Source organism: Pan paniscus, chromosome 12, assembly GCF_029289425.2.
Source record: "Pan paniscus chromosome 12, NHGRI_mPanPan1-v2.0_pri, whole genome shotgun sequence".
Taxonomy (NCBI): Eukaryota; Metazoa; Chordata; class Mammalia; order Primates; family Hominidae; genus Pan; species Pan paniscus.
The window spans coordinates 20,051,554-20,064,085 of record NC_073261.2 but is presented as its reverse complement, the minus strand read 5'-3'; the positions used below and the strand labels follow the sequence as shown (position 1 = coordinate 20,064,085).

The following is a 12,532-nucleotide window of genomic DNA, read 5'->3' as shown; positions in this document are numbered from 1 at the left end:
TTAAAAAAAATAATAAATAAATAAAACTTTTAGCTCAAGTACTGCATCTACTTACCAGTGCAAGATTCCAATAAGAAACAACACTTTGTATAGATTCAAAAGCAGTCATAGCATCTTCTATATTTCCATTTACTGCATCCAATACAGCAAAAGTTATGTGTGCGTCTTCTTCATATTCAACAATTTCTGATGCCTAAACACACAGAATAGTTTTTAGTCAAATTGTTTATACTCAGAATATAAAACCCAAATGATTTTCCAAAGATTTTATATGATCTTAAGAGACAAACATCTCATTATTCTTCTCTGTCATATCTTATCCGTGAGAGCTAGTGAATTTACAAAACAAGATTACCGTTAAATAACAAGGCAATTAATTTAAGCAGTTTATAGCTCCACTTCTTTGTTTATAAACTGGAAATTCCCATCTCCAATAAATTCATAAAGGAACTCTGTTACCTGAATGTCTACACTATGAAAATGTTTAAACAGAGGATCAATAGGTTCAGGAATACTGTTCTTCTTTATTATCTTCAACAATGGCAAAACTTTCTTCCAATAATGAACACTTCTCCCTATGTATTCTCGTTGATCATAAAAAGAATTAAGACCGCTGCCCTAAAAAAGAAAGTTAAAAGCACACAACTTTAAGGAACACGCATGATTATATCTAAAGTTCATTTACAAGTTGTAAGAACTGGCTAAAATTTCAAGTCAAAACCAAATGGTATCTCAATAGTCATTTGTTCAACTTCCAAATACTGTAATAACTAAACCACCTTAATACCAGTGAACTCACTGCAACCTCTGCCGTGCAGGTTCAAGCAATTCTCCTGCCTCAGCTTCCCAAGTAGCTGGGATTACAGGCACCTGCCACCATGTCTGGCTAATTTTGTAGTTTTAGTAGAGTTTTTTTTGTATTTTTAGTAGAGACGGGGTTTCACCGTGTTAGCCAGGAATGATCTCGATCTCCTGACCTTGTGATCTGCCCGCCTCGGCCTCCTAACGTGCTGGGATTACAGGTGTGAGCCACCGCACCCGGCCTCTACACTCAACTTTTAAACGCTTCTAATGATACCACCCTAATGTAGCAATCCCAACTACTTTTTAACAGTTGCCCTTTTTAGATAGCTGAAACCTGCCTCTTCTGTAGTGTCAGTTTGTTCAAAAGGCTGACCATCTACACCTAATGGTGACACAAAACACACCTTAAATATTTAGAAAGATCTATAATGGTCTTACCTACAAAGCCTTGTGCTAAATTTTTTTTTTAATTTTCAGGCTGAATAATTATCAGAACTTAATTATTAAGGAATAACAGTAACAGCTCAGCTAATATGTAACATTCACTGTGTGCCAGGCATTGCTCCTCTAAGTGCTTATATTTAACTACATTAACTATTTTGCAGCAATAAAAAACACATCTGTCATAATATGACCAAGCTGCTGTTTCCAGAACAAAAAAACTTTCAATAAAAAGTGCATGATTTTAAAAAATTAAGGTAATGTTCTTTAAAAATGCTTATACTTTAAAACTCACCATTTTCTGAAGGCATTTTGCCCAATGTACAAGCAGAGCAGGTTGAAGGCCATGTTTTTCCTGGGCTCTTAGAGTGTTTATTCCATGCTGAACTAGAAGTCTCAATTTTGCTATGTTTCCAGGTCTAAAAAATAGTTCAATTTACTAAAATTGCTTTCTAAATACACAGTTCAGCGCTTACATACATATATGTTAATGGGTCACATGACAAATTAAATCTTCACATGAGGATTAAATCCCTGGTAAAACCTACACACTAAGTGAAAGCAATATTTTTGTTTTACTACTTACAGTGCTTTTCTGTGAATCAGAGTACAAACCGCATCCCACCAAGATTTTTGTCTTTCTGTACAAAGCTGTTTACATACAGGAAGGGGCAGGCATAACGGCTGATAGGAGCTGTGGTCAGAATTACATTTCTCCTTTAATTGTAAGTGGCTGGTATATACTACTCCAAGGAGAAATACCTGTTTTATTTAAGGAAAAGTTAAGTTAGAAAAAAAAATTAAACAAAATTCAGAATATTTAATTTGTTAAAATCTTTGCTTACTTCAAGATCTAAAATACATATTGATTCAGGCGCATTTGTTTCAAGCCTTGAGGTTTCATGGGGCAAACGATGGAAAAGCTGTTTTAGCCATTTTCGGATTCCAGGTAAAGCAGGCAATGAATTCCACTGTAAGCCGAGCCAAGTAAGGTGCTGAAGACTACCATTATGTGCTCGAATAGCACCTGAAATAAAATTTAAAAATTGGCTTAAGGGTTTGAAATTTTTCTTTGTGCCATTAGTTTTGCCAACATAAACAATTCACATTATATATATATATATCTTAATTATATAACTGCTTTTCTATATCAAAGCTGGAGGGAATTCTATGTTAGGCAAAATCTCATGTTCTTATTAAATGCATTCTCACTTGATTATTTCTAGAAATTTTAATAAAAATAGTAGTGATGAAGAATGTTTAAGTCCATCTTAAAAAATGACACTGACTAGAACTCAATAAACCAAAATCAACTGACAAAAGCCAAATAAAGAACACCTAACCTAATAAGAAACCCCAAAACAATGGGTTTTCCTTTAAGTCATTAAAGCAATGGAACACCACTATATTAATCCATCGGTACAGTAAAGAAATCTGTTTTTCTACAAGAAAGTCAATATTGAAAAGGTTCTGCGCAGTCAGGAGTTCGAAACCAGCCTGGCCAGCATGGTGAAACTCCGTCTCTACTAAAAATACAAAAAATTAGCCGAGCATGGTGTCACGTGCCTATAGTCCCAGCTACTTGGGAGGCTGAGGCAAGACAATTGCTTGAACCTGGCAGGCGGAAGTTGCAGTGAGCCGAGATTGCGCCACTGCGCTCCAGCCTGGGTGACAGAGCGAGACTCTGTCTCAAAAAAAAGAAAAGAAAAGAAAGGAAAAGAAAAGAAAAGGTTATGCGCTTCTGGAAGCATGAAGAGGTATAATCTTTCTGTCATTTTGGCAATTTGCAAGACTTAAAGATGTTCATGTCCCTTGTCTCAGTAATTCTGTTTTTAGGTATCTCTATGGAAATAACTTGCAATGAAGACACTTTTTGTTGAAGTTTTTATCAGAGTATGATTATTAACAGTGGAAAAGTTGAGAAAACTTGGATGCCCAATAACAGAAAGTAGCAAGCAAATTATGACTACTTCATAAAAAAGATTATATTGCCAATAAAAGTGATATTTATAGTTTTAATACACAGACTATGGGAGAGAATTCATGAAGGAAGCAAGATAAATCATACATAAACAGCCATTTAGATGAAAAATATGGCCAGATGCAGTGGCTCATGCCTATAATTCCAACACTTTTTGTTTTTGAGACGAAGTCTCGCTCTGTCGCCCAGGCTGTCGTGCAGCAGTGTGATCTTGGCTCACTGCAACCTCCACCTCCCGGGTTGAAGCGACTCTCCTGCCTCAGCCTCCTGAGTAGGGACTACAGGCACATGCCACCACCCCCGGATAATTTTTGTATTTTTAGTAGAGATGGGGTTTCACCATGTTGGCCAGGATGGTCTCGAACTCCTGATCTCAGGTGATCTGCCCGCCTCGGCCTCCCAAAGTGGTGGGATTACAGATATGAGCCACTGTGCCGGGCCTAATCCCAACATTTTGGGGGGCTTAAGCAGGAGGATCACTTGAGCCTAGGAGTTGGAGACTAGCCTGGGCAACAAAGGGAGACCCTGTCTCTACCAATTAAAAAAAAAAATTATCTGGGCCGAGTGGCATGTGCCTATGGTACCAGCTACTCAGGAGGCTGAGGCAAGAGAATCCCTTGAGCCCAGAAGTTCAAGGCCAGCAGTGACCTACGATCATGCCACTACACTGCAGCCCAGGTGACACAGCGAGACCCTGTCTCAAAATACAACAAGGCTGGTCGCGGTGGCTCACACCTGTAATCCCAGCACCTTGGGAGGCCAAGGCAGGTGGATCACCTGAGGTCAGGAGTTTGAGACCAGCCTGACCAACATGATGAAACCCCATCTTACTAAAAATACAAAAAATTAGCCGGGCGTGGTGGTGGGCATTTGTAATCCCGCTACTTGGGAGACTGAGGCAGTAGAATTACTTGAACCTGGGAGGCAGAGGTTACAGTGAGCCGAGATCGCACCACTGCACTCCAGCATGGGCGACAAGAGCAAAACTTGGTCTCAAAATCAACAACAACAAAAAATACATGCCACCTCCACAGCACCACATTCAAACTCCCCCCAGCCCAACCCACACACAAAAGGAATACAGGAAAATATTAAGTTGTTATTTCTGGGTAATAAGATTATGGGCAATTTATAAGAATTAAGACGGAGACCATTTCCTCTGAAACATATAACTTACCAACATCGTATCTAGCCAAATCTTCAAGCTCTGGTTCTCGTACATCAATGTTTCCAATATCATCGCTACCAAGAAAAGATGTATCCTTAGGTGACTGACTAGAAAACAGAGCATCATATAACGCAGACTGCCCGCTTTTGTTGGCAAAAGTTTCAACAACCTCTTTTAAGAAATCTTGCTTGCCACGACTTAAGCTTAGCAACATGTGCCCTGAAAAAAAAATTTAAGTTATTTCCATCACTTTAAAAATACAGATTGTATTTGCTCACGTTGTCTCATTTGTATACCCAAAGGGGAAATAACATGATTACTGCAGACCTAACCCTCCAACCCAAAAAATACAGCTGGACAACAAAACGGGTGCTTATGTAGCAAATGAAAAGAGTACAGGTTTAATATTCTCAGTATCTACATAAGACAGCAGAAGGGGGAAAAAAGACAGGAATGTGTATGAAAAATGCCAAACGTATTTGCATTTTAGATGAAAAGGTCTGGATTTAAGTGGCCATAGGAGAACCGGGACAAGTTCTTATTCTCTGATCTGATACACTGATTTCTAAACCTGGCTCATCAGAATCCTCCTTTAAACAGCTTTTAAGAATTATTTCTGGCTGGGCACGGTGGCTCATGCCTGTAATCCCAGCACTTTGGGAGGCCAAGCTGGGTGGATAATGAGGTCAGGAGATCAAGACGATCCTGGCTAACACAGTGAAACTCCATCTCTACTAAAAATACAAAAAAAAAAAAAATTAGCCGGCCCTGGTGGCGGGCGCCTGTAGTCCCAGCTACTGGGGAGGCTGAGGGAGGAGAATGGCGTGAACCCGGGAGGCGGAGCTTGCAGTGAGCCGAGATCACGCCACTGCACTCCAGCCTGGGCGACAGAGTAAGACTCTGTCTCAGGAAAAAAAAAAAAAAAAGAATTATTTCCAGGCCTCGTTCCCAGAGTTTTTTATGCCATAGGTTTACAGTAAGCAATCAAAAAATCATAGTCCTCAGATAAAGTACTGATACATGCTATAACACAGATGAACCTTGAAAACCTTGCTAAATGAAAGAAGCCAGTCACAAAAGACCACATACTATATGATTCCATTTATGTGAAATGTTCAGAAGAGGCAAACCTACAGAGACAGATGAGCGGTTGCCAAGGCTGAGAGGTTTGGGTAAAATGGGGAGTAACTGCTAACAGGTAAGGAATCCCTCATGGAGTGATGAAAATCTTCTAAAACTGACTGTGGTGACAGTGGTAATACTCTACGAACACAGTAAAAGCCACTGAACTGTACACTTTAAATGGGTGAAGCGTATGGTACATGAATTATATTTCAATTGAACTTTTTTTAAAAACCCTCCTTCGAGTTAATTCTGCTGGGCAATTAGGTTTGGTTACCACTACACAGTTGTGTCTCAGCACACTTACAGAGGCACCCTCGGGATGCCCAGATCAAAGACATTAAAAAAAATACAGGCAATTTTCATCCAACTGTGACACCATGCAAAGGCACTTATGAGAGCCCTGCAAGGGTAGAAGGAAAAGAGAAAAGGGAGAAAGTAGAAAGTCACTTTAAGGACTGAAAGCCTAACTCCACAAAAAAAGTGGGCTATGGAATAAAAGAGCAATGTGAGCTCTGGCCAACAGCCTAACTATACACCAAAGCTTATAATAACTTTGATTTAATATTACATCTTGCTCTTTACAAAATTCATCCAATTTTATATCAAAACTGCTCCTTATAGAAAGCATTATGTTTCTTCAGTTCACTGCTTGATTCAATGGCCACCTAACTACCTTAAAGTTTGTATCTTAGCAAAATCACAGGTAATACGCAACAGACCTTTAGGATTCATCCCAAGCCAAAAATGGGGGAAAAAATCCACAAATTCCAAGAGCCTAATATAAGGTAAGTATATATCTTCTCTAATATAAGGTAAGTATATATCTTCTATCTTCCTCACTATGCTCTCAGCTCTTTAAGACAGATCCGTATCTTCTTCATCTTTATATCCCCACAGCAGTGTTTTTAGAATCAGCTGGTGTTAGATGGTTGGAAAACCAATAATTATCCTTAGTTCAGGAAGTGACTAAATATTCAGGATAGAGGCTCTAGCAGCCAGATGAAGAAAGAGTTAAGAAATCCTCTCCACATAGGAACAAACAATATCAAATATTCATTTTTTTAAAAGAATGTGCTATTTCTTCGCATCTCTTCCATACCTATTGCTCTTAACTGATATGGCAAAAAGAAATAATTTTGACAAATTATCTCCTGGACAGATGAAGATTTTATCATAAGATATGCCTTAACAGAAATTCCTTTTTCTTTTTAAATTAAATTAGTTTAATATTACTATTACCTGATTGGCTCAGTCGGTCACAGGCCATCATTTCCAGCAGATTTTGTCCAGCTTCACCTTTTATTAATTTAATCTTTGGTCTTGGAACCTAATAATTTTAGAATCAAAAATCTTAATTTGATGATACCCACACTTCTAATAGTAACATGGTCTTATCTATTACACTGTACTTTTTTTGATAATGAATAAACAGTTAACCATTAATTAAACTGAATTGGAAAATACTGCAAAAACTGGGAACCAAGGAATTTATATAACCTATGAAAGATAGGCCAGGTACCGGCGTGGTGGCTCACACCTGTAATCCCAACACTCTGGGAGGCCAAGGTGGGCTGATCACTTGAGGTCAGGAGTTTGAGACCAGCCTGGCCAACATGGTGAAACCCAGTCTCTACTAAAAATAATAATTAAAAAAAAAAACAAAGAGCCAGGCGTGGTGGCACACACCTATTAATTCCAGCTACACGGGAGGCTGAGGCACAAGGATAGCTTGAACCTGGGAGGCAGAGGTTGTAGTGCGCCGAGACTGCGCCATTGCACTCCAGCCTGGGTGAAAGAGCGAGACTCCATCGCAAAAAAAAAAAAAAAAAAGAGGGGCCAGACATGTTGGCTCACACCTGTAATCCCAGCACTTTGGGAGGCCGAGGTGGGGGGATCACTTGAGCCCAGAGTTCAAGACCAGCCTGAACAACACGGTGAGACCCTATCTCTAAAAAAAGGTTTTTTTAATTAGCCAGGCATGGTGGCACGCACCTGTGGTCCCAGCTACTCAGGAGGCTGAGGCAGGAGGATCACTTAAATCCAGGAGGTCAAGGCTGCAGTGAGCCATGATCATGCCTCTGTGCTCCAGCTTGGGCGACAGAGTGAGACCCTATCTCCAAAAAAAGAAAAAAAAAAAAAAAAAAGCATACACAGAGCAGCTCTGAGAAATTAGTTTCTACTAAAAGCACATTCATGTTACATTCAGAGAAATGGAAAATTTAATTACATTACTTTTCTACCCTGCATAAATAGGACAACAGCAGATGTTGTCCTATTTGAGTAGATATGACACCCTACTTTAAAAAGTACAGGTGAAATGACACTTGGAAATGCCACATTGTAGATAACACATTTTCAGAGTATGGATAATAGGGGATAGCACTGGAATAAATGGGACAACCAGGAAATTAAAAGAGATCCTAATGCAATAACCTATAAAAAAAAAAAGCATGATGAATAGAATGGCGAAGGGAAGACGTGACAGCTGCCTTCAAATATTAAAATTATTTTATAAAAGAAATCATCAAAAGAAGAAACAAGACCAACAGGTAGAAGGCTTGAAGAATATTTTTATTCTATATAAGGAAGTACCAAGAGCCACACCACCTAAAGATGCACTGGGCTATCTTGAAAAGTAATGAATGTCCATCACTGAAAACGTCCAGTCATAGGCAATGCCCGCTTACTAGAAACATGCCAAAAGTAACTATATGGGTGACTAGAGCATCGGCTTTTAATTCTATCACCACTTTCTTAATTGGTGGTGGAAATGTAATTTGATACAACCTCTTTAGGGTTAGATATTTGGCAACAGCTCTAAAAATTATAAATGCACAGATATACTTTGATACTGCAATTCTTTCAGGAATTCATGGCACAAGTTAATCATTGCTAAATTACTTGAAGTAGCATTAAAAAAAAAAGTAAAAGCAAGCTAATGTCCTGGTTTTAGGACCCTGGTTTTAAAAACTCCAAAACTACAGTACATCCATACAATGGAATAATATGCAAGCATCCAAACTAATGAGAATACCCTTTATATATACTGACATGGAAACATCTCCAAGATACAGTTAATGGAAATAAAGTAAATGGAATGTTCAAATGTTTTCCTCCTTCTTTTAAAGACAGGGGATGTGTGTTTACTTGGAGATGCATAAAACATTTCCTGAAGAACACACAAGAAAGCAATAACATTAGTTTCTTTGGGGGTGGAGAAAGTAAATAACTAGGGAACAGAAAGGAGTCTTCATAGCATATTCTTAAGAGCCACCAGAATTTTAAACCATGTATATATAATTCTTTCCAAATATGCTCATTTTTCAAAATATATGATTTATGAACCTAAAAGCTTCTGATTTTGAATTTTAGAAATATTCGTATCGCCTATCCTTTTACTCACAAGTTTTCTAAACATCATGTCAAAGTTTGTCATCTATATGTTGAAAAGAGCACACAAAATAAGAAACAAAATGTTGACATCATTCTTTTTGTTTTCAAACTGACCTCAATTCATAAACCCGGCCTCTTTTACAAAATTATTCAACAGTTGAATCTGTGACCAGTTAATTAGTTGTGAATCCACTCAATCAAATCATCTCAATTCACTATTTCCTTTTTTTTTTTTTTTGAGATGGAGTCTCGCTCTGTCGCCAGGCTGGAGTGCTGCAGTGGCACGATCTCGGCTCACTGCAACCTCTGCCTCCTGGTTTCAAGCAATTCTCCTGTCTCGGCCTCTCAAGTAGCTGGGACTACAGGCACCCGCCACCATGCGTGGCTAATTTTTCTATTTTTAGTAGAGATGGGGTTTGACCATGTTGGTCAGGATGGTCTCAAACTCCTGACCTTAAGCGATCCGCCCGCCTCAGCCTCCCAAAGTGCTGAGATTATAGGCGTGAGCCACCACGCCTGGCTATTTCCTCATCTTAACTAAAAGGTTTCAAGATACTTTGTTAACTACCTAGCTGCAATGCAGATGCACTTACTAGAACCACAGTATTCCTCTGATTAAGAGTCTGAAAATCTTGCCATAAAAGTTAGCCAATTCTTAAATACCCAAATGCCAGCACATAACCTACATTTTATGCTTATAATCATTTGATCATTAAGCTTTAAAATAAACTGATCAAATAAAATACAAGCATCTAAGATGTTTCTATTATATATTCATTCTACAGAAATATGTGGTAGTTAATAAAGACTGAGGTAGGTATCTCTGTGCTGAAGTGGAACAATGAGGAAACATTTAGAAAAGCAAGGCATCTGGCAATAGGTAAAGCACACCCACATTGAGGCACAATATTTTTTAAAAGCACAGAAAGAATGTATTGCACATTTGCATATGCAAAAAATATTTCTGAACACCCAAGAAACTCCTAACAGTAGCTGTCATCTAGGAAAGGAGACCTGAGTGAATGGATTAAGAGGGAAACTAACTTATTATGATTACAAGTTCACATTCAGGTGTGGTGGCTGATACCTGTAATCCCAGCACTTTGGGAGGGCAAGGCAGAAGGATCACTTGAAGCCAGGAGTTCAAGACCAACCAGCCTGGGAAACATAGCAAGACCTTGTCTTTACAAAAAATTTAACAATGTAGCCAGGCATGGTGGCAGGCACCTGTAGTCCCAGCTACTGAGCTGAGGCTGAAGCAGGTGAGGATCACTTGAGCCCAGGAGTTCGAGGATGCAGTGAGCTATTATCATGCCACTGCACTCCAGCCAGAGCAAGAGTGAGACTCTGCCTCCCAAAACTACATATCAAAAAATTTTAGGCTGTGCGCCGTAGCTCACACCTATAATCCCAGCACTCTGGGAAGCTTGAGCCCAGTTCAATGTTACGGTGAGCTACGATTACGCAACTGCACTCCAGCCTGGGTGACACAGCAAGACTCTAATAGACACACAGACAGATAAATTTTAAAGTTTCCATTAAAAATAAGAACTATTGGCAGGGCGTGGTGGCTCACGCCTGTAATGCCAGCACTTTGGGAGGCCAAGGTGGGCGGATCATGAGGTCAGGAGATCGAGACCATCCTGGCTAACACGGTGAAACCCCATCTCTACTGAAAATACAAAAAAATTAGCCAGGCTTGGTGGTGAGTGCCTGTAGTCCCAGCTACTCGGGAGGCTGAGGCAGGAGAATGGCGTGAACCCAGGAGGCGGAGCTTGCAGTGAGCCGAGGTCGTGCCACTGTGCTCCAGCCTGGGCGACAGAGTGAGACTCCATCTCAAAAAAAAAAAAAAAAAAAAAGAACTATCAGTTACTTGAGAATTTCTATAAGAACCTTTTAATGTTTGTATTACCTAGTGAACCTCACTAAATCCATTAATTTTCACTAATCCATTCCTTATGAACACAGAAGTTTCTACTGAGCAAATATTAGCACTTAACATGTGAACTGTCTATCAACGGTGTTTTTAAAAGATTTACAGGCCGGGCTCAATGGCTCATGCCTGTAATCCCAGCACTTTGAGAGGCCGAGTCGGGTGGATCACGAGGTCAGAAGATCGAGACCATCCTGGCTAACATGGTGAAACCCCATCTCTATTAGAAAATACAAAAAATTAGCCAGGCATGGTGGTGTGTGCCTGTAATCCCGGATACGTGACAGGCTGAAGCAGGAGAATCACTTGAACCCAGGAGACACAGGTTGCAGTGAGCTGAGATTGCGCCACTGCACTCCAGCCTGGTGACAGAGCGAGACTCCGTCTAAAAAAAAAAAAAAAAAAAAGCCAGGCGCGCCAGGCGCAGTGCCTCGCGCCTGTAATCCCAGCACTTTGGGAGACCAAGGCAGGTAGATCACGAGGTCAAGAGATTGCGACCATCCTGGCCAACATGGTGAAACCCCATCTCTATTAAAAATACAAAAAATTAGCTGGGCTTGGTAGCACGGGCCTGTAGTCCCAGCTACTCGGGAGGCTGAGGCAGGAGAATCACTTGAACCCAGGAGGTGGAGGCTGCAGTGAGCCGAGATCACGCCACTGCACTCCAGCCTGGCGACAGAGAGAGACTTGGTCTCAAAAAAAATAAAAAAATAAAAAATAAGAAAAGGTTTTATGTTTTCAAACATTAATAGATATACTGTTACATATACACAATACAGTCATAAATGTTATATACATGTGTTTCAATTAACATGTTAAATTGCAATCATATTCTTCTATCATAGGCTATAAAGCCATTGCCCTACATCTACTTATTAGGATTTTGTCCAAGTAACACATCTTTTTGAATCAAGCTTTACCCATAATACGAGATTACATCTTTATCATGTTCCCAAAAATGGCAGAGTAAAAAGATCAAACTCTTCAAATTTGTCTACAAACAAATCATGGCAATGCAGGCTTTCGACAAGAGTGCATTCAACATCCCTGTTTCACCAGCCTCACCAGTATTGTGTATGCTTAGTTATTTTCCACTGTATCAAGTTGACTATTTCATTTTAACTTTAATTCCACAGGTTTGTTCACATATTGTCATTACATACCAGAGCACACCTTCATTTAAAACACATCAAGACTCCGTGAAATGTCAATTGCTCCTACAAGTGGAAGACTTACCTGAAATGCTATGAGATAGCACAATGCAGCCAGCTCAGAAAGAGCTCGCCATTGAACATTATTACCATGCTGACCCATCTTCAAGAGCAGAGAACCAGCATACATATAGAAATGTCCTTTCATTTCTAAGAAAGTAGCTGACAGTTCATCATTTCCACCCAAAGAAGATTTCGCAGACTGAAGAGCACTATCAAAACTGTAATATGAAAATATCAAACAGATGATACACACTTACTGCACTGTGAATAATCATGGTTCATTTAATTCAAAACAAAATAAAAATTTTATTTCAAGCTTCATCTTCCACATTCAACTTCTAATAATTCTTATTCCCCATGTTATAAATTATGAATCATCTAATGCTTATTTTTATCCTGCATACTTCCTAAACTTCATGCTTAACCTCTCAAATGTCGTCTTATTCCCAGTTATTTCCAGCCCTCCAATCACA

General features: G+C 39.4%; 1 protein-coding gene and 1 long non-coding RNA gene across 6 annotated transcripts in view; one reads left to right on the top strand and one right to left on the bottom strand.

The window, feature by feature from the left end:
- LOC117978972 (uncharacterized) overlaps positions 1 to 12,121 on the top strand; it is a 141,002-nt gene extending 128,881 nt beyond the window's left edge. Inside the window, exon 6 of the long non-coding RNA XR_004669593.3 lies at positions 11,982 to 12,121. This is a non-coding gene — a long non-coding RNA (uncharacterized LOC117978972). The remainder of the gene's footprint in view (positions 1 to 11,981) is intronic.
- Positions 1 to 12,532, bottom strand: part of LOC129397116 (RANBP2-like and GRIP domain-containing protein 5/6) — a 59,545-nt gene that overhangs the window by 31,121 nt on the left and 15,892 nt on the right. For 4 of the 5 annotated variants that reach the window (XM_055107470.2, XM_055107467.2, XM_055107468.2 and 1 more), the window contains exons 7-14: positions 12,082 to 12,277; positions 6,759 to 6,846; positions 4,404 to 4,613; positions 2,091 to 2,272; positions 1,832 to 2,007; positions 1,541 to 1,664; positions 460 to 618; positions 56 to 193 (exon numbers count right to left, since the gene is read on the bottom strand). In XM_055107470.2, coding sequence (XP_054963445.1) covers positions 56 to 193; positions 460 to 618; positions 1,541 to 1,664; positions 1,832 to 2,007; positions 2,091 to 2,272; positions 4,404 to 4,613; positions 6,759 to 6,846; positions 12,082 to 12,277 — 1,273 coding nt within the window. Of the gene's footprint in view, positions 1 to 55; positions 194 to 459; positions 619 to 1,540; positions 1,665 to 1,831; positions 2,008 to 2,090; positions 2,273 to 4,403; positions 4,614 to 6,758; positions 6,847 to 7,511; positions 12,001 to 12,081; positions 12,278 to 12,532 lie in introns of those variants that run through there. The other variant, XM_063594701.1, reaches the window with a different exon arrangement.